General features: G+C 42.2%; 2 protein-coding genes across 3 annotated transcripts in view; one reads left to right on the top strand and one right to left on the bottom strand.

The window, feature by feature from the left end:
* Window positions 1-2,895: 2,895 nt before the first annotated feature.
* LOC120051808 (fibronectin type III and SPRY domain-containing protein 1) lies at window positions 2,896-9,642 on the bottom strand. The gene is made up of 12 exons (XM_038998694.1): window positions 9,628-9,642; window positions 8,591-8,686; window positions 8,278-8,409; window positions 6,327-6,428; window positions 5,837-5,859; window positions 5,276-5,397; window positions 4,574-4,783; window positions 4,275-4,373; window positions 3,964-4,117; window positions 3,540-3,874; window positions 3,139-3,227; window positions 2,896-3,006 (listed from the first exon to the last, which is right to left on the bottom strand). The coding sequence occupies exons 1-12, from the start codon at window positions 9,640-9,642 to the stop codon at window positions 2,896-2,898; spliced, it is 1,488 nt and encodes a 495-aa protein (XP_038854622.1).
* Window positions 9,643-18,271: 8,629 nt separating this feature from the next.
* Window positions 18,272-21,496, top strand: part of LOC120052460 (semaphorin-4E-like) — a 33,868-nt gene continuing 30,643 nt past the window's right edge. For both annotated transcript variants that reach the window (XM_038999382.1, XM_038999381.1), the window contains exon 1: window positions 18,272-18,425. The gene's annotated coding sequence lies outside the window, so the exon portion shown is untranslated. The remainder of the gene's footprint in view (window positions 18,426-21,496) is intronic.

Below are 21,496 nucleotides of genomic sequence, written 5' to 3'. Positions count from 1 at the left end.
GAATTGCGTTAAAGCACTGCAGGTTATATTCATATGATGCATACCATCAACATGACAAGAACGTAAGACTGTATTTAAAATAATAGCACACCAGCACTGAGTTTAGACATCAGGTGACATGGTGTTAACATTGAACTAAAAAATAAAGGAGAGCCGCACACTCTAGGAGCTCAGATGCAAAAATATTTAATTTACCAACGTTTCGACAGGCAAGCTGTCTTCATCAGGGTACAATCACAGACACTGCGGGATGACTCGTTTTATATAGTGTCAAGACACACAGGTGGCTGTAATCATGGCCAAGAGTGGCCTAATATCATTGGTTAATTTCTCAAATATTAAAATGGCATAGAAAGAGCAGCATACAATAAATACAAATGGATAGCATACGATCACAGACTCACTTATGACCACACAAGCCTACAAACAACCACAATGGCAAAGTCACAACAATCACAAGAATGGCTTCAGATCAAAGTCCACGTTGAGACCGAAGGGAGCAAGGGTCTTTAAGTTAAAGATCCAAGCAGCCTCTCGTTTTAACAATAAATTATCAAGGTCACCCCCTCTCCTAGGGAGGGTGACATGCTCGATGCCAATATAACGCAGAGACGAAATCGAGTGGCCTGCCTCCAAAAAGTGGGCCGCAACTGGGTAGGTCAAGTTTTGGCACCTAATGGTGCTACGATGCTCTGAGATACGTACTTTTAATTCACGCTTTGTTTTACCCACATAATTTTTACCACAAGGACAAGTTATAAGATAAATAACTGCCTTAGTGGAGCACGTAATAACACCTTTGATTGGGATCGATTTCCCTGTTTGAAGGATCTGCATTTATAAGTGCCATTGCATTGAGCACAGCCATTACACTTATAATTTCCATCCAGTAGGGGCGCAAATAGACATTGTTCAGGAATATCTTGGGGTGGTAAATCAGAGTGTACCAATTGGTCTCTGAGATTTCTGCCCCGCGAAAATACGACCAAGGGAAGGTCACCAAGGGAAGGTCCGAAGACACATTACCGAGACTATCATCGTATTTTAGAATGTGCCAATGTTTGTGAACGATTCCCTTAATTTGTTCAGAGCACTTTGAATAGCGGGTAGTTAGAATGCAAGAATGCGTCTTTTTGCGAGACTGCCCTTGAAAAAGGTCATGTCTCGTTTTGTTTTGAATTTTCTCAATGGCAATATTAATCTGATCATTTTTGTACCCTCTCTCCTTGAACTTTCTTTGCGATTTCTGTCAATCTGATTTTTTTGCAAATTCTTTTGATTCGACAGAATTGGCTGTAGGGCAAACTATTTTTCAAGGGAAGTGGGTGACAGCTATCAGGCCTCAACAAACTGTTACGATCAGTAGGTTTCCTGTAAAGATCAGTGTATAGAACATTATTTTCACACAAGATCAGAAGGTCAAGAAAACTGATTTGACGTGTATCAGATTGCATAGTAAATCTCAGATGTTCAGAACAGGAGTTAAGAAAAGCATCTACCCAGTTGCGGCCCACTTTTTGGAGGCAGGCCACTTGATTTCGTCTCTGCGTTATATTGGCATCGAACATGTCACCCTCCCTAAGAGAGGGAGTGACCTTGATAATTTATTGTTAAAACGAGAGGCTGCTTGGATCTTTAACTTAAAGACCCTTGCTCCCTTCGGTCTCAACGTGGACTTTGATCTGAAGCCATTCTTGTGATTGTTGTGACTTTGCCATTGTGGTTGTTTGTAGGCTTGTGTGGTCTTAAGTGAGTCTATGATCGTATGCTATCCATTTGTATTTATTGTATGCTGCTCTTTCTATGCCATTTTAATATTTGAGAAATTAACCAATGATATTAGGCCACTCTTGGCCATTACAGCCACCTGTGTGTCTTGACACTATATAAACGAGTCATCCCGCAGTGTCTGTGATTGTACCCTGATGAAGACAGCTTGCCTGTCGAAACGTTGGTAAATTAAATATTTTTGCATCTGAGCTCCTAGAGTGTGCGGCTCTCCTTTATTTTGAAGTTTTCTACTCCGCTAGCCAGCACCTCACCTAATAGGTGTGCGTTTCTTTTTCTTCTAGATTGTTAACATTGAACTAAACACTTTCAGCAACATCTCTTTCTTATCCAGGGAGTCCCCACCCAGCTCATACAATGGCTTATCTTCTCACTGCAGGTGATTAAACGGTGACAAGTTAGGGACTCACACATATAACAGTACATTTCAAACCAACACACGCATATTCAGACCCATGCTCCCCCATACAAACACTTCTACAAAACAATCAGGTGTACTGTATTTCCAACTCTATTTCCACTTGTCCCCAGACAGCTGCTGGCGATGTAGAATTCAATACATTCCTAGTGTTTATATATTGATTAGAAGCATGTCATTTTGCTACAAAGTTATTTGGGTTATACAGATAAATTAGGTGTTTCTGTACTGAGGAGCAACTAGCTAAATTATAGGCAGAGGATTTTGAACATTCAGTATGTATTCATGACTACTGTACTACAACCAAGTTATATGGACTATTTGTTTCTCGTTGCATTGGGGTCTTTGAATGTTGCATTTCAATATAAACATATGTGCCTAGCTCCTAATATACTGGTAACTAGGCTATCGTCATTTTGCCTTTAATTATGGATATGAATTAAATGACTGATTCAGTTCTGCCTAAGTGAGTATACGGATGAGGGCACCTCTCTGGAAGGCACAGGGAGTGTAATGAGCTGACTTGGATGAGGCAGAGTACAACCATCACCCCAGGCAGGCAGGCAGGCAGGCATGGTGTGTATGGTGATGTTGGGATGAGCAGTGGGCAGCGCTGGGCCAGATTGAGCTCCTAGCACCACACAGCCTCAGTGGGGTAAAGTTCTGTAGTGGCTGTGGCCTGGATGGGTCTAGGTGAGGCTGGCGTTGGAGCTGCTGGTACCACTGTTCTTCCTCTGGCCACTCTGCACCACACTGGGCACCTGCAGACCCGTCTGCACCGAGAAACTCCCATTCCACACCTGCAGGGGTTCGACAGAACACAAACCTAACATATAAGGTGTGTTTTCTCGAAGACAGTGGCCTAATTTCTTTCTGCTGTGACTTGCCTAGAGATAGTGACCCACAAAGTAAACAAAATCAAAGTTTCTCACCGAGAAGGCTGGTATGACAGGCTGAGTGAACTTGGTTCTAAAGGTGTGCATCAGCGTCTTGGTTCTGGCGTTGTAGAAGGACAGTGCACCTGGATGGAGAGAAATGTAACTCTTAAGGCAGCTAAAGATTTGATACAGCAGCATAGCTACAGAACACAGACAGAGTACAGACAGGCTCAAGTGAACATGTTCATTTGATTACATTACCTAACCCACTCCTGATCCAATCCTTAATCCAGACCTATTTAATCCTATTTAATGAAGATTGGTCTTAAGTACAAATCACCATGTACTGTTTGTCAGTCTCAGTTAAGTGGTCCCCCTGACTGAATGTGGAAAAGCTGCTCCAGTGTAAGGTGGAGAGGAGATATATTTGAGGTGTATCTGGGGGTCTGTCTCACCCTCCTCGTAGTTGCAGTAGACCCCTATGCGGTCCGGGATGGGACAGTCCAGGGTGCGGGCCTTGTTGTTGTGCTTGGCTGTGAGGCTCTGGTGCAGCCAGTTGTTAAGGTGGATGCACCAAGAGGAGTTGCTCTTCCCCAGCTGGTCAAAGCGGCCCAGGTTCCGCAGGGCCAAGCCTACAGCGAACGCCTTGCTCTCCTTATCGAACCGCACCTCCCAGTACTGCTGGCCTGCGTCGATAAAGGTGTCTCCCAGTACAGTGTAGGACTCAGCCGTGAATCTGTCTCTGCCGACCCGAGCAGACGGCACTCTCTTCGGTGAATTCATGGCCGTCCTAGGAGAGGAGAAGAAGGAGAGTCAGAGGACGCCAAAGTTGAACCTCAACTTTCATGCACAAAGGATATGGCAGAAAGTGTCTCTGACCTGGCTGGGGAGTGCATGGGAGATTGGTTGGTTCTGTTCTTGTCCTTGCGGATGTCCTGGACGACCTTCCCCCCACAGCTGTCCCACTCCACACTGAGGTCCTCCACTTTCAGGTTTTGATGGGACGAGCCTGCATCCAGCTTGAACAGGAACGCTGCAGGGAGGAGTAGAGGGGTGGCGAGATAGACCCAGGCTTTATGTTGATGTGCTGACTCATTGATTCTTATCACATTAGAAGACATTTAGGACAAAAAGATACAGTGTACATGCATTCTCCCTCCTGAGTGGAGGACAATGTCCAGTTCACCCACCATGTGTCTCCAGTGTTACAAGCTCAGAGAACTCTCCTGCCACAGCCTTGTTACACGCCTTCACACGGAACGTCATGTAACGTGTGTCAAAGCGAAGCCCTGAAATCACATAAAGGTTACTTGATAATCACAGTTGGTCAATTTAAGTAAACGTATTACTCCTAGGCTACTGCATCTAAAGACAGGCCCTCCTCTTACTAGTTAACCCAAGCCATAACCCTAACCCTAGTTTCATGTCCACATCCCCGGCTCAACCCTAACCCTAGCTTTAACTCTAACCCGTAGCCTGACACGCTTACCTGTAAGGGTGTACTCTGTCTCTCGAATGCCCTCCACCACCATCCAGGGGTAGTCCTCCCGGGCGCGGGGCGGCCCCTCGTAGTTGGTGCGGCGATGCTCCAGGTCATAGTGATCTATCTTGGTGTCAGGCTCCGGCAGAGCCCACTGTACTGTCACCGTGTTGTCACAGACCTGGCACTCTGACACCAGAATCTCTGGGGTGGCAGGTACTGGGGAGAGAAATTGGGGCTTACGTCCTTCATACTGAGAGGGCTAGGTTTGGTCAACATGGGTGGTACCAAAAACACATTGTCACAACAGTTAAATGAAATATAACTTCAGTAGAGAATGTTGTAAGCACAGAAATAAGAATGAATAGAACGAGTTTGGAACCTCTAACATTGGCAATTTGACTGTTAAACTCATGGGTACACTCATGATGCAATAATTTCCATGGTAATGTAGAATGTTCATTCAAATTATGCTAACTTATGTGGCTCATGCAATGGAATGCATTTTTTGTAATGACATTTGAGTTGATTCAACAAATCACAGCACAGATTGCTGGTTACACTTCCTGCTTTTACTTCCTGCTTTGCTCCAATGGGTAAACTCGTAATGGCCGCCAGTCCACCCATTATACCATTATTGTCCATAGAGCATTGTCCATTGCTGTTATTAAAGAGGAACCAATAGACAGACATAATGGGTCCCACACTGACCTGGGAGGAACTTGATTGCCTGCAGCATCTCGCGCTCTTGGGTGAAGTCCACCATCATGTGACTCATGCTGTCACTGGCTTTGGCTTTCAGCGACAAACGGAAGGCAGGGGCCATTGTCACACTGCTCTCCCCCAAACAAAGACACACAGAGTGAGACATGTCTCATTATTCAACCCACTGACAGGACACAGTGAGTGTTGTACTGTAATACTACTGTAACTAGTAATCACTTTACACAGAGCTATAATATCATACTAACTATTTTTCTAAAGTACAACACAAAAACATATTTGTGAATCATGAACAGACACACACGAAACGTCCAAAACTAAACTGACAGCCAGAGAGGGGATAGATTGGAGCACGTGCCATGAGGGACTGACACATGTTTGGGACAGAGAGGGCAGGTGAGGTGAGCAAGAAGACTATAGAGTGGTGATTAAAAGGGTGTGCTACAGCATGATTGTATGTCATCTATATTTTGTTGGAATGTGTGTGGGTGAGCAGATGGTTAGTGAGTTAAGAAGATACTTTGAGAAATGGAGAGCAATGTACTATACCTATCCTTAATGTCTTTGGCCGCCTGGAGAGAAGCAGACAGGGAAAGCAAAAGGGAAAGGAGGGGAGATATGGACCGAGAGAGAACTCAGTTGCAGCCACATCCTTACAATTGAAAACATTACATTTGTGTTACACAGTAAACATACATCACAACGAACCACATCAGATCAACATACTGTACTGCTTTATAATAAAGGTACATAAAGATAAGAAACAGATAGTAACTGTGTAGCTCAGTTGGTAAAGCCTGGCGCTTTCAACGTTTCCTACAGGGGACCAGTCTGTAAAAGTACAAAAATGTTTGCACTCACTACTGTAATTCCTTCTGGATAAGAGTGTCTGCTAAATGACTAAAATGTCAAATGTATAACAACACTCATGCCAATAAAACCATTATGGATATCCTCAAGCAAAATGCCAATGGCATCATTGCATAAGATATGGAAATTAAATTAGCTAGGTTATGGAAGCTTTTCAACCAGCCGTTACCTGAGTGAAGTCGTCTGCTTCCGAGGAGCAGAGAGTCTGATTGGCTATCTCCAAAAGCTCCTCAGAGCTCTCCAGGGCTTTGGAGCACGCACTCAGCTGACTCTGAAAGAGAGAGAACCAGAGAGAGAGAGAGAGAGAACCAGAGAAAGAGAACCAGAGAGAGAGAGAGAGAGAGAGAACCAGAGAGAGATAGAGAGAGAGAGAACCAGAGAGAGAACCAGAGAGAGAGAACCAGAGAGAGAGATAGAGAGAGAGAGAACCAGAGACAGAGAGAACCAGAGACAGAGAGAACCAGAGACAGAGAGAGAGAGAGAGAGAGAACCAGAGAGAGAGAGAACCAGAGACAGAGAGAGACAGAGAGAGAGAGAGAACCAGAGAGAGAACCAGAGAGAGAGAACCAGAGAGAGAGAACCAGAGAGAGAACCAGGGAGATAGAGAACCAGGGAGATAGAGAACCAGGGAGAGAGAGAGAGAACCAGGGAGAGAGAGAGAGAACCAGAGAGAGAGAACCAGAGAGAGAGAACCAGAGAGAGAGAACCAGAGACAGAGAGAACCAGAGACAGAGAGAACCAGAGACAGAGATAGAGAGAACCAGAGAGAGAGAGAACCAGAGACAGAGATAGAGAGAACCAGAGAGAGAGAGAACCAGAGAGAGAGAGAACCAGAGAGAGAGAGAACCAGAGAGAGAGAACCAGAGAGAGAGAACCAGAGACAGCGAGAACCAGAGACAGCGAGAACCAGAGACAGAGATAGAGATAGAGAGAGAACCAGAGACAGAGATAGAGAGAACCAGAGAGAGAACCAGAGAGAAAGAACCAGAGAGAAAGAACCAGAGAGAAAACCAGAGAGACACATATTTCCCTCAGATTACATAGACCCACAAACAATTAGAAAGCAAATCCAATTTTGATAAACTCCCATATCTATTGGGTGAAATACCACAGTGTGAAAACACAGCAGCAAGATGTGTGACCTGGGGCAACCAGTGAAGAACAAACACCATTGTAAATACAACCCATATTTATTTATTTTCCCTTTTATACTTTAACTACTTGCCCATTGATACAACACTGTATATATATATAATATGACATTTGAAATGTCATTATTCTTTTGGAACTTGTGTGAGTGTAATATTTAATGTTCACTTTTTATTGTTTATTTCACTTTTGTTTATCCATTTCATTTGCTTTGTCAATGTAAACATGTTTCCCATGCCAATAAAGCCCCTTGAATTGAATGGAATTGAGAGAGAACCAGAGAGAAAGACAGAGAGAGAGAGAGAGAGAAGGATATATTTAATCACAGTCCAGACAATGTTTCCTTCTAATGTAACAAATGTCTTCTTTACTGTGTCATTGAGGTTTCTTTCCATCACAGGAAAAGTTATTTGAGTTAAATTGTCATGAGCCACTTTTTTTTCTTCTTCAATTAACCTACTGTAATTGGCTGTTCAGTATATCACTTTGGTTTCTACACTTCCCACTCACATAATCAAGCACAGATGGATGCAGTGGAGTTCTGTTATTACGAAGCAATGTAGTTCTGTAAAGCTACCCATGCCGCTGCTTTGTCTGACTGACTGGCTAATTGACACTCAGATGCTGAGAGGTCAACAGGATTATACAGTACAGACACAATAATCCTCTAGGAATACTAACGTTGCAGACCCCAACACACACAGCCTTTCATACTGTAGCAACATTTCTAAGCAGCACTGAATCAGTATGCACATGGCTTTACTCACAAAAAGTTATCCCAATTCTAAACCTGAGAATGAGTCATGCTAAACTGATCATAAGTCGATCCTATGATTGGATAGCCTGGGAAGTCATAAAACATTTTTTTTCAATGTTGAATGTTAATGACTGAAATCTTAAAAGATCAAGAAATGCAAAGCAAAAGCCTGTAAAATCCTTATCCAGTAAAAACCCAATAAAGATGAACTGACCTGTAGCTCATAGGTGCGGCTGGCCCTCTCCTGTTTGATCCTGGTGACCATACTGTCTTTCAGCTCATCCAGTACTGAGTGGAGGGAGCTGAACTCTGTCTCCAGGTCCTCCTGGACATGGCTGGAGTTCCCCTGCAGGGGCCAATAGGGAAGGAATCAGTTCACTGATAGACTCTCTGACCATCCAGTCAGACAGACTAGTACGCCATGTACACTATGCCAAGTTCATAAAGCCATTGTGTCGCACACATGCTGCAATCTTGCTTCAGACTGTAACATAATGTTAGACCTGCCCAGATGGTGTGTACAGTACCTCCAGGTTCTCCAGGCTCTGTTTCAGACAGCAGATGAAGTTTGTGATCTCATCATTCTTCAGGGCCAGGGTAGTGGTGATCTTACGCAGTGATTCCTGCAGAATGTAACACAAAGTTAAAAGTAGCCAAGCATCTGCCTAAGAATAATCTGTATCGCATTTGGACACTGGAACATGTTCTCAATTATAGAATAGAAAACAGTAGAATATTTCATGAAATACCTTGCTTCAGGATTACACAGATCACCCCTCCTAACAATAGCGTACATTCCAATTAGTAAGGGTTAATCAAATGGTCAGTACTTGGTCATCTGCATTTCTTGGGAGTAAATTTCCCCTTCTGTGTAAACTGTGACCAGGGCGGGCATCTTGCTACTTGACCGGAAGTATGCGCATCCATAATGTAATAATGCGTCTCCAGTTGTTGGGTATAACTCCTCATAAAGCGTACACTAGGCACCCCATCTCTGAAGCAGCCAACCTCATACATTGAATTAATGATACTGCATTAAAAAAGATCCAGGCAAATTATGTCGACAGTCCAGTCCCAAACCGTCAGTTCAGTTCATACACTCCAAGGAGCATTTGATATGCTCTTTGATGCGATAGGCTATGCGCCAGGCCCAAATCATAGGGATAATGGCACACTCTCTGCACCCACCTATTTATTATCGCAACCTAGGTCTCTGTAGAGCGATACAAACTAAAAACAAACAGTTGTGAATGTGTCTTGGACTGGTATGCATTTACAAGTTTAATCAATAAACACTATTCTGGGACCTGTCACGGCAAGGCGTAGTTTTCTCGAAAACTAATGCTCGGAGTAGTAATTGGTTGAGGGACTGCAAACCTTGCTGTAGACGAGCCTCCATAAAATACGCCTTGTCTTTTAAATCAATTACAAGATGTAACCATTCAAGGTCTTACAATGATGTAAGACATCAACAAAGTCCCGGTCCTCCGCGCTACTCCTCCTTTCTTTGTACGCCCTGCGACCACCGCAAACACAAAACACCTGTTCGGTCGGTTGTTCCTACCTTCTGATCTCCCATCTTGCCGTTCCAATGAACCAGTGCCGGTGTATCAGGAATTATAAATACTGTTCTTTCGCGTCTACTCTTTTCGATGTATTTGGAGCACACTGACTACTGGTCTGGTACTGATGCTGCTGGAGTGCATTGCATCTCTTGTCCAACGTTTAGGGCCGTCTTGTGTTTTGCGCAGATGCAGTAGAAGGGAAATCTGGGTAGTGCAGTTTTAATATGAACCATATTACGTAATCTTTGGTATAATCTGTTTCCATCCAGTTAGGTATTCTTTCCTTTGTAAATGAAAAGCAATTAGGTCATTACCAGAAAATAAATTAGAATGATGATTAAATCATGTCAATGTGGAGCTATATGGAGCCCTCCGCATTGTTAACAAATTTGAGGCGAATGGCAAGTACAGAGCTAGATTTGGAGGTTTCTCAATTGCGTCACATCCTCCATATGGAGCCTCCGGATCGCATTTCGGAGCAAGCATGAATTCGTTGAGTCAAAAAGATATCTCAGACAGCACTTGCCCGATTTTGATTAAACTTTGGTGAATGATGCGTCTTACCATAGAGATCCGGCATTTACAAAATTACAAGGTTTGGCCCAAGGGAGCTATAGTAATTCACAGTGAAAACAACAACAATAATTCACCATGCCATTGGATTTATGTTAAAAGTTAGGTGAAAAAAAGACGAAACTCCCTTGATGACTTTTTGCAAATCCAATCAGTTTTCCAAGTTGCTTCAACATCATCACATTTAATTTTTGTTGTTGAAATGACGTGGAAACAACGATGATTCAAACTATTTTTGAGCCACAGGAGTTTGGTTGTACCTTAATTCGGGAGGATGGGCTCGTGGTAATGGCTGGAGTGGAATTGTATCAAAGAGCCATTCCATTTGCTCCGTTCCAGCCATTATTATGAGCCGTCCTCCCCTCAGCAGCCTCTACTGTTTTTACACAGTGAGCTGTATGTGGTTGACCCCTTTCTTCTTCCTACCACAAAAAGTAAATGACAAAATGTGTCTATCAATGTTGTTAAGGCATTCTACACATTCTGGGTTAACTTTATGGTTGTCTATGTATACTACTTGCATTACTTAATTGTTCATGCTGCTCCATAAATCCCACAAATGTGTTAGAGCTTTGTATTGTTTTGTCACAGAAAGTCACACGGATATTCTCGTAACGTTGACAGTAGTGGCAAAGTGTGTTAACACATTTGGACCAAAACCCACAAGCTCTCGAAGCCCCTTCAATTTCTCTGAGCCACATTTACAATTTCACCACACAGACTTACTCATTGAGAGGTGGCATATGCCATTACACTACAGTGCACAAAGTACCAACCTCTGAGGACACCTGTGACTGCAGAACAACTTTTAGCACAGCAGAAGATTTTATGTATGTAGTCTACCAGTCTTTGGGATTATTTGTGCAGCCCCCACCACACCTCACCTCACGCCTTATGTCTGGTTTCAGAATACGGTAAATGTTATGCACCTCCTTCCACCCACACATAGAGTCCTTCCTCATCTCACTCAGGAAGGTACTGTTGCTATGATATGTAGGAAGACAGAATGAGAAGCCAAACTTTGAGCCCATGAAATGGACACCCGGAACAAAGTGATCAACTTGCTGTTTCTTATAGGTAGGATTACTACTTCTTGCTATACAACACATGCATGGTTAAACAATATAACCATGAAAACATTTGCATTTGCTTTTTGGAATTGCATTTTTCATAGCCCCTTGATTTTCATTGGGTTGTATACTGACTGACAAACTGCATGCACATGTCTGGTTGACCTCCTAATGTGAAGATGCCTTCATAAGGAAAGCAATACTATTACAATGTTGGTCTCATGGAAGGGTAAATAAGATGGCTTAACTGTATACTGACATATATGGTTTGAGTGACAACATTGGACAAACAGGTCCCCAATTAAAGTACTGTACATGGAGTGAACAAAACATTAGGAACACCTGGTCTTTCCATGACATACACTGATCAGGTGAATCCAGGTAAAAGCTATGATCTCTTATTGATGTCACTTGTTAAATCCACTTTAATCAGTGTAGATGAAGGGGAGAAGACAGGTTAAAGAAGGATATTTAAGTCTTGAGACATGGATTGTGTATGTGTGCCATTCAGAGGGTGAATGGGCAAGACATAATATGTAAGTGCCTTTGAACGGGGTATGGTAGTAGATGCCAGGCGCACCGGGTTGTGTGTGTCAAGAACTGCAACGCTGCTGAGTTTTTCACGCTCAACAGTTTCCCGAGTGTATCAAGAATGGTCCACTGCCCAAAGGACATCCAGCCAACTTGATACAACTGTGGGAAGCACTGGAGTCAACATGGGCCAGCATCCCTGCGGAATGCTTTCGATACCTTGTAGAATCCATGCCCCGAGGAATTGAGGCTGTTCTGAGGGCAAAAGGGGGTGCAACTCAATATAAGGAAGCTGTTCCTAATGTTTTGTACACTGTGTATGTTCAGTTATTGCATGTGCAACATGATGCAGTTATGGTTCTCCATTGTCTTACTCTGCTTTTCCCCTGGTCTGAATTCATTGAACTTCTCATTGTTTCTAAAAAAAAAAAAAAAAATCTCTTGTGTTTTATATTACCCTACCCCTTAGCACTCATGGCTACTGCTCTGAGCGCTGTGATCACGGATCCACCCCAAAGGACAGTGGAAGCTCCTCTTGGCTCCTCTCTGATCCTCAACTGCAGTTTTGAGCCCCAGACTAGTGCCTGGGTGAGGTGGTGTTTCAACATAAACCAATCATGCGGTGATTCATGTTCCAGTCAACTTTCGTCCCATAAGATATCGGTCAACAAGACTGTGGAGCAGAACGATGGAGGTCATGTCCTTCAGGAGTCTGGGAGAGCTTGGTCCAGACTGACTGTGAGAGATGTCCGGTACAATGACAGTGGGTGGTACTTCTGCCAGGTTTTGGCAGATATCCCTTCCCTTAGAAACAGTTTTAGCAATGGAACTCAAGTTATTATTAGTAAGTACAAAATAACATTTTCATCTGATACATCCTCCTCCCTTCAGCATGTGCATAAATGTATCGTGGTTATAATGGTAATATTTATCATACAACAGTAGCATCATTGGCAGCACCGCTAATATACAGTATATATTTTTAACTCATTGTGTTCGTTATAATGCAGCTGGCAAGACAACAAAGAGTACCCCTCCATTGATGACAGGTAAATCCTCAAACTTCAACCATAGACATTCTCTACATTTTAGACATTTAGCAGACACTCTTATTCAGAGCAAATTACAGGAGCAATTAGAGTTAAGTGCCTTTCTCAAGGACACATCAACCAATTTTTCATCTAGTTGGCTCAGGGATTCAAAACATTTTCTACATTGTAGAACAATAGTGAAGACATCAAAACTAATGAAATAACACATATGGGACCATGTAGTAACCAAAAAAGTGTTAAACAAATCAAAATATGTTTTAGATTTTAGATTCTTCAACATAGCCACCCCCTTTGCCTTGATGACAGCTTTGCACACTCTTGGCATTCCATCAACCAGCTTCACCTGGAATGTTTTCCCAACAGTCTTGAAGGAGTTCCTATATATGCTGAGCACTTGTTCGCTGCTTTTTCTTCACTCGGCAGTCCAACTCATCCCAAACCATCTCAATTGGGTTGAGGTCGGGTGATTGTGGAGGCCAGGTCATCTGATGCAGCACTTCATCACTCTCCTTCTTGGTCAAATAGCCCTTACACAGCCTGGAAGTGTGTTGGGTCATTGCCTGTTGAAAAACAAATGATAGTCCCACCAAGCGCAAACCAGATGGGATGGCGTATCGCTACAGAATGCTGTGGTAGACATGCTGGTTAAGTGTGCCTTGAATTCTAAATAAGTCACTGACAGTGTCATCAGCAAAGCACTATCTCATCTCCTCCTCCATGCTTCACAGTGGGAACCACACATGTGGAGATCAACCGTTCACCTATTCTGCGTCTCACAAAGACACGGCGGTTGGAACGAAAAATCTTCAATTTGGACTCATCAGACCAAAATACAGATTTCCACTGGTCTAATGCCCATTGATAGTGTTTCTTGGCCCAAGCAAGTCTCTTCTTCTTATTGGTGTCCTTTAGTAGTGGTTTCTTTGCAGCAATTCGACCATGATTCGACCTGATTCACGCAGTCTCCTCTGAAAAGTTGATGTTGAGATGTGCCTGTTACTTGAACTCTGTGAAGCATTTATTTGGGCTGCAATTTCTGAGGTGCAGTTAACTCTAACGAACGTATCCTTTGCAGCAGAGGTAACTCTGGGTCTTCCTTTCCTGTGGTGGTCCTCATGAGAGCCAGTTTCATCATCGCGCTTGGTGGTTTTTGCGACTGCACTTGAAGAAGCTTTCAAAGTTCTTGAAATTGACTGATCTTCAGTCTTAAAGTAATGACGGACAGTCGTTTTTCTTTGCTTATTTGAGCTGTTCTTGTCATAATATGGACTTGGTCTTTTACCAAATAAGGCTATCTTCTGTATACCACCCCTACCTTGTCACAACACAACTGATTGGCTCAAACGCATTAAGAAGGAAAGAAATTCCATTAACTTTTTAATTTTATATTTTAATCCCCTTTTTCTCCCCAATTTCGTCTCCTGCCCGCCACAGGAGTCGCTAGTGCGCGATGAGACAAGGATATCCCTACTACATGATTCCATATGTGTTATTTGATAGTTTTGATGTTTTCCCTATTATTTTACAATTTAGAAAATAGTAAAAATATCCAAACTTTTGACTGGTACTGTATATATATGTTTGTCCGTGTGTACTGTATGTGTGTGCCTGCATGCATGTGTGGTTGTGTCAATATTTTTCAAAATGACAATGTTGATTTCCATACTTTTTATAACTGTATACAAAATAAATAAAAGTGTCTCTTTGAAGAAATCAATGACATTTTCCCCTTGATCTCCCTCCAACCAGTAACTCGGTCTCCCCACTCCAATGGGGGTTTGTTTCTAGGCTGGAAGCTGTGGGTAGCAGTGGGAGCAGCAAGTGCCATACTGGTTCCACTGCTAGTGGTCATCTGGATCTTACTACAACGAAGGAGAAGCATAATACAAAGAGGTACAAAGATGTTTGTGCTATAAAAATTGATTTAGCCAGTAGTATACACACTCTTAACTGTGTTAATCTTAAACCAGATCTTGTGACATTCTATGGGAGAGAAGAGTAGTTTGTAGAGGTAGAGGACGATCAAAGCATATGAAACAGATGAAAGAAAGCTTTGTAATAAAGATAAATAGCATAGCGCTGAGAGAGAGAGAGAGTGAGTGAGAAAGCAATGAAAAAAAAACAGCAAGCCCTGTGCACTCATTTATAGAGCAGCTCGTATGCTGAAAGACAGGTCTGCCTGTCTCACGGTCCTAAGAGTGTGCTGAATGAGAGAGCAGGTGGTATGTGGTTAACAGCTCAAAAAATGACATGTGGCGGTGTACATCAGATTCCATGTGGTTACAGCCTCATTCTTTGCAGCTTCTCATCTGTGCCTTGTCCTTTCTGCCCAGTCTACAACCTTCTTGGGAGTTCAGGCTGATGTATTTGTTTCTGTGACAATTACTGTGGAGTAAATTGTTTAGTTTTTCTTGTGTGTTTCTAGAGAATCCTACCTATACCAATATGCCTGCAATAAAACAACCCTCTCCGCGTCCAGCACAACAGATGGACAAACAGAAGATTTCTCCCACTTTAAAATATCTCAGGACCCCAACTCCAGCCAGAACCCACGACAACAAACACATCAGGATCCCAATTCCATGCAGGGCAAATGACAACAAACACCTCAAGATCTCAACTCCCCCCAGGGCCCATGACAACAAACCCCTCACCGAGACCCCAAATCCACCCAGGGCCCATGACAACAAACCCCTCACCAAGATCTCAACTCCACCCAGGGCCCTTAACAACAAACCCCTCACCAAGACCCCAAATCCACCTAGAGCCCATGATGGCAAACATCTTCCAACTCCTGCCAGGGCACATGACCTCAGGACCCCAACTCCATCCAGGGCCCATGACAGCAAATAAAGCTCAAAACCTTGACTTTTTATGATTCATATTTCCTATCCTGAATCTTCCAACAAATCAAACTATCTCAGCAAGTAATTTAATCCTGTGAGTGTAGTGCAACTCTGTCCTATTTTACAGAGCTATCACTTCAGTATTGTTTTTGGTTGCTGTTAATTAATTTTCCAGCAGATGGCATGCTATGGTAGCCTACTAAATTAGGATAAATTATCGTTGTCTAAATATTATTCTCAGGGTCATTTAAAGTTACCCCAGTTCAGTAAAGCATCATTTAGTAATAAGGAAAATAAGTGCTATTTTCTGGAAGGTATTTTGTATAGGTAGCCTTTGTAAAAAGACTGTTTGAGCAACACATATTGGGCTTGAAATACATATCTATAGCTGTTTATAGTGCATTCATAAAATTCCATATTTCAATCTTTACTTGCAATGGTAGCGCAAAAATTGTGAACCAATAAAGTATGTGACTGGCAATTGTGCTATAAATTTACACAAAATCGGATACATACATCAAGTTCATTTTAGACAATGTTTTAAAATGATAGTCTACCAGACAACCAGTTCAAATGTTATAATCCCAATTTTAAACTGGGTGGTTCGAGCCCTGAATGCTGATTGGCTGAAAGCCGTAATATATCAGACCGTATACCATGGGTATGACAAAAATGTATTTTTACTGCTCTAATTATGTTGGTAACCGGTTGATAATAGCAATAGGCACCTCGGGGGTTTGTGGTATATGGCCAATATACCATGGCTAATAGCTGTGTCCTAGCACTCCATGTTGCATCGTGTATAAGAACAGCCCTTAGCCGTGGTATATTGGCCATATATCACACCCCCCCCAGGCCTTATTGCTTTAACAACAGTCCCAACGTTTTCAGTCAAATGAACCTGAAAGATTAGTGGAATCTGTGTGGGTAGCTGGACAGGTAGGATGACTGACAGCGAAGGTGAACAGGTGGTCACGGGTCAGGTGACAGGAAATGAGACTGTGCCAGGAATTCATTTAACCATAAAGTGGTATATTTACTGGGTAGTCTGTGGTGGATTCATGGACGCAGAGAACGTCTGGATTAGACGGAGCTAAGAAAGAGAAAGCAACGAGATTGGGCGATGGCGATTTCCTCCTTTTATGAAGTTGAGATCTGTCGGACATTTCCACCTGACCTAATTAAAGCGCCCCTGGCCCAGCTGAGCAAGTGTCCATGAATTAAAGGATTCTTCCACCAACTCCATGGGCCTTCTCTACAGAACAAATGAAATGTACCTGTCAATCAATGTTCAACAATCATAAATAGAAAAACATGGTCACAGCATTGAATTAGAAATTCGATTTTTTTTAATGATGGAATAAAATATTTATGATGGGATAAAGGTCAGCCATTTTGGTGAGGGAGTTGGTCAACAATGGTTTGCCAGTTCTGTGATAAGATACTGTGTACAATAATGCATTTGAAGAAAGTATCTGCAGTGTATGTTTGGTAGCTAACCAGCCAGTTTGAGGAATTATTCTATAAATACATTTTTCTAATTAACTGCCAATATGTCAACATTCCATTCGAACAATTCAGTCAATCCACAATTCAGTCAATCCATTCATAGACTGGCTGAAATCAGTTAATGATAGGAGCTACAAGTTGTAAATGCAACAAGGTCTGATATTGTATCATTCAATAACACTTACAGCTTTCCAAGAAAACACAAATGTAGACATACATTATCTGTTTACATATATATTAGAGGCTATTTATATAGAAAATAAGTATACAACCCATATAAACTGTATTTATAATTGCATGACAATATTTTAGGTTCACACTAATTCAAATTAGACTGGTTTGGTTGTCTCCCTGAACAATATAGCTGCCATTTTCACACCATTCTGGAGGCTCTGACTAGAGGGAATACAGCTACAGTGACTTTTTCGTAGTAGGTTAGGAGAATTTACGCAGCAGGTTAGAATAACGTGGGAGGTTACGATACTTAGGTTAAGGTCAGGAAAAGGGTTAGGGGTAGGGCAGAGAGGAAGAGTCGAAGCGAGAGGGGTAACTAGGCCCAAAATCTGTCTTCTCCAGCAGGTGGAGTTTTTTCCACTCACCAAGCGATGAGTTTTTGTATTGAGGTCAATGAGAGTGTCGACATTGGTAAACAAAACAGATAGATACGTGTTAAGAGTGTTCTGATACAAGTAGGACACTTGACATTCCGGCAACTTTGAGAAAAAACACTTTATATCGGAAATGTGCCTGTTGTTCACATGCATATCTGCCCTCTCTTTGGCTAGAATGGTAACACCTGATCTTACCTCCTCCCGACTGCCTTCCATTTTTGAAGACATTTATTTTCATTGTTAAAGCGGCCACTTGAGTATGTGGTCAATATAAAGTATAATCTGTGGTTAGTGTTGGCTAAAATGTTCTCCTAACCTGCGACGAAAAGTATACCGGTCGTGGCCGTATTCCCTCAAATCACAATCCATTCTGGAATTTTTTAGGGTTTAATTAACTCTAGTAATTTAATAGGATCTCTATGGTCACGTGTTACTCAGACAGTCGCAGCAGCCAGGTACTTGGTGGAGCCAGTTTGCATGGATTATCGCGCTCACTAGCTAGTACACGTAACAGGTAGAGCCGTAAAATCATATGGAATCAAATCAAAGATACTTTGGATACATTTCTAACGGTGTAGACTAAAAAGAAATACCACTACAGCCAGGTAAGTCGTGTATTGGTATTTCAACTTGCGCAGGGAGCATTCACTGTTGAGTTGTTCTTCATGGGTGAGGTCAGTCGTAAACAAGTGAAGCCCGCTAACAAACTAACTAGCCAGCCACCTTGGTAGCAGGTAGGGTGGTGGGACAAGACTATATTCGGCATGCGCTCTTTGTAGTGAACACCTTTGATTAGTTTTAAGGTGTAGTGTTCGTCATAAATAAATCATCGATATTAGCCCTATTAAAGTAAATGGTTATAGCAAGTTATTTTGACAACTCACCTTTTGCCCACCAGTAATTCCTTTCAGTTCTTTATCAGAATCAGAAATGTACTATGTTACAAGTCTCATGACTCGTATTAACACACCCAGAGTTCCCCCAGAAAGTATTCACACCCCTTGACTTTTTCCACATTTTGTTGTGTTGAGTTTGTGTCACTGGCCTACAAAAAAATTCTATAATGTCAGTGAAATTATGTTTAAAAAAATGTTAAGCTGAAACCCTTTGGTATGGCAAGCCTAAAGAATTGCAGGAGCATAAATGTGCTTAACAAGTAACATAAGTTGCATGGAGTCACTCTGTTTAACATGATTGTTGAATGACTACCTCATGTCTGTATCCCACACATAAAATTACCTGTATGGTCCCTCAGTCAAGCAGTGGATTGAAACAAAGATACAACCACAAAGACCAGAGATGTTTTCCAATGCCTCGAAAAGAAGGGCACCTTTTTATTTTATTTGGGGTTAAAAAATTAAAAGCAGACATTGAATATCTCTTTGAGCATGGTGAAGTTATTAACTACACTTTGAATGGTGTATCAGTACACCCAGTCATTACAAAGATACAAGTGTCCTTCCTAACTCAGTTGCCAGAGAGGAAGGAAACTGCTCAGGGATTTCACCATTAGGCCAATGGTTACTTTAAAACAGTTATACAGTTTATTGGCTGTGATAGGGGAACACTGAGGATGTATGAAAAACATTGCAATTACTCCACAATACTAACATAAATTACAGAGTGCAAAGAATGAAGCCTGTACAGAATAAAATTATTAAAAAAACATGCATCTTTTTTGCAATAAGGTACTTAAGTTAATTTCTTTGCAGTTTTACTTAACGCTTTCTATTCAAGACAAAGTTAATGTTTGGGGCAAACATCACTGAATACCACTTAATATTTTCAAGTGTGGTGGCTGCATCATGTTATGGGTATGCTTGTCATCGGCAAGGACTAGGAAGTTTTTTTATTTATAAAAAGAAACAGAATGGAGCTAAGCATGGGCAAAATCCTAAAGGAAAACCTGGTTGTCTGCTTTCCAACAGACACTGGGAGACAAATTCACCTTTCAGCAGGTTAGTAACCTAAACCACAAGGCCAAATATACACTGGAGTTGCTTACCAAGATGACATTGAATGTTACTGAGTGGCCGAGTTACAGTTTTGACTTAAATTGGCTTGGAAATCTATTGCAAGGCTTAAATGGCTGTCTAGCGATAATCAATAACCAACTTGACAGAGCTTGAAGAAAAAAATAATGTGCAAATATTGTACAATCCAGGTGTGCAAAGCTCTTGGAGACCCAGAAAGACTCAGCTGTAATCACTGCCAAAGGTGATTCTAACATGTATTGACTCAGGGGTGTGAATACTTATGTAAATGAGATATTTCTGTATTTAATTTTCAATAAATTAGCAAACATTTCTAAAAACAGATTTTCACTTTGTCATTATGGGGTATTGTGTGTGTGCAGATGGGTGGGGGATATATATTTAATCCATTTTGAATTTAGGTTGTAACACAACAAAATGTGGAATAAGTCCAGGGGTATGAATACTTTCTGAAGGCACTGTACTATAGACATAGTCCAGATGTATGGTTGAATGAGCAGGTGAATCACAGTCAAGTCAGAAACATTGACCAGATGTCCTAAAGATAATCATACAAAGGCTCTGAACTGTAAGATGAGTGCTTTCACTCATAGATGGAACCTCCTTTTTGACTATTCTCCCAAAGATGTCAACACAGACTGACTTTAAAAAGCTGAACAATAGGCTATATTTAAAATTTATTCAAAGATGTTATGCTTTGTGATGGGGAATTGGGTTCCCAATGTGCATGTTGTGTATTGACACACACAGCTGTTGTGGTGACATGATGTCAAATCCCAGTGCAATTGGTACATGTCAACCCTAGGTCTAGTGCTTTTATGCGCCTCGGAATTGGATAAGGACGCGCTAAGTTGTGTCCCAGATGTCTGTCTTTACTTGCAGCCTGTGAGAAAGACCCGATCATGTGACAGAGAGCCATATGAATGAGAGGTGCTTTGGCATGCAGCCGGGAGAAAGGAATAATAATTATTATATTCAGCCGAAGGGCACAACGGCCACTAGCCACAAAAGGCATGGATTTTTTTAAGGGGGCATTATGGCCACGCAAAGAATGCAGCCAGGAAATTTGAGGCATTATCAAGTGCTTGCCAAATTGTGAATGAGAGACTGAAGTGTGTACAGCCTGCGCAAAAAAAACAAAGCAGAGCTCATGCCTTTCATGTGGTTAATCAAAATGCTATCCAAATATAAATAACAATTATACAAACCTAAAAAGTAACTGCCATTGCCAACTATGTAAACACAGCAAGGGATAAGAAGCAGTGCTTGACTTGGGCAGGAGCTCACCAGAGCTGAGTACCGGCACCTCAAATCTTCTACTGCTTGAGCTCCTGTTCCTTTTATTGAATATTAAGGGCCTCCCGAGTGGCGCAGTAGTCTAAGGCACTGCATCAAGGTGTGTCACTAGAGATCCTGGTTCGAGTCCAGGCTCTGTCGCAGCCACCCGCGACTGGGAGACACACAATTAGCACAGCTTTGTCCAGGCTAGGGGAGGGTTTGGCCGGCAGGCAAGTTCTTGTCCCGTCGCGCACTTGCAACTCCTGATGCGGGGGCGCAATGCACGCTGACACGGTCGCCAGGTCTGCGGTGTTTCTTCCGACACATTGGTGCGGCTGGCTTCCGGGTTAAGTGGGCATTGTGTCAAGAAGCAGTTTGGCTTGGCTGGGTTGTGTTTCAGAGTA

Source organism: Salvelinus namaycush, chromosome 8, assembly GCF_016432855.1.
Source record: "Salvelinus namaycush isolate Seneca chromosome 8, SaNama_1.0, whole genome shotgun sequence".
NCBI lineage: Eukaryota > Metazoa > Chordata > Actinopteri > Salmoniformes > Salmonidae > Salvelinus > Salvelinus namaycush.
The sequence above is the reverse complement of the archived record's forward strand: the minus strand, read 5'-3'. Positions and strand labels throughout refer to the sequence as shown.

Excerpts from the sequence above, each read along its gene's own strand:
- LOC120051808 (XM_038998694.1), bottom strand. Across the intron at positions 6,429-8,277 it reads GCCGCACCTATGAGCTACAG|AGTCAGCTGAGTGCGTGCTC; the intron begins GTCAGTTCATCT and ends TCTCTCTTTCAG. Across the intron at positions 5,398-5,836 it reads GCCAAAGACATTAAGGATAG|TGTGACAATGGCCCCTGCCT; the intron begins GTATAGTACATT and ends GGGGGAGAGCAG.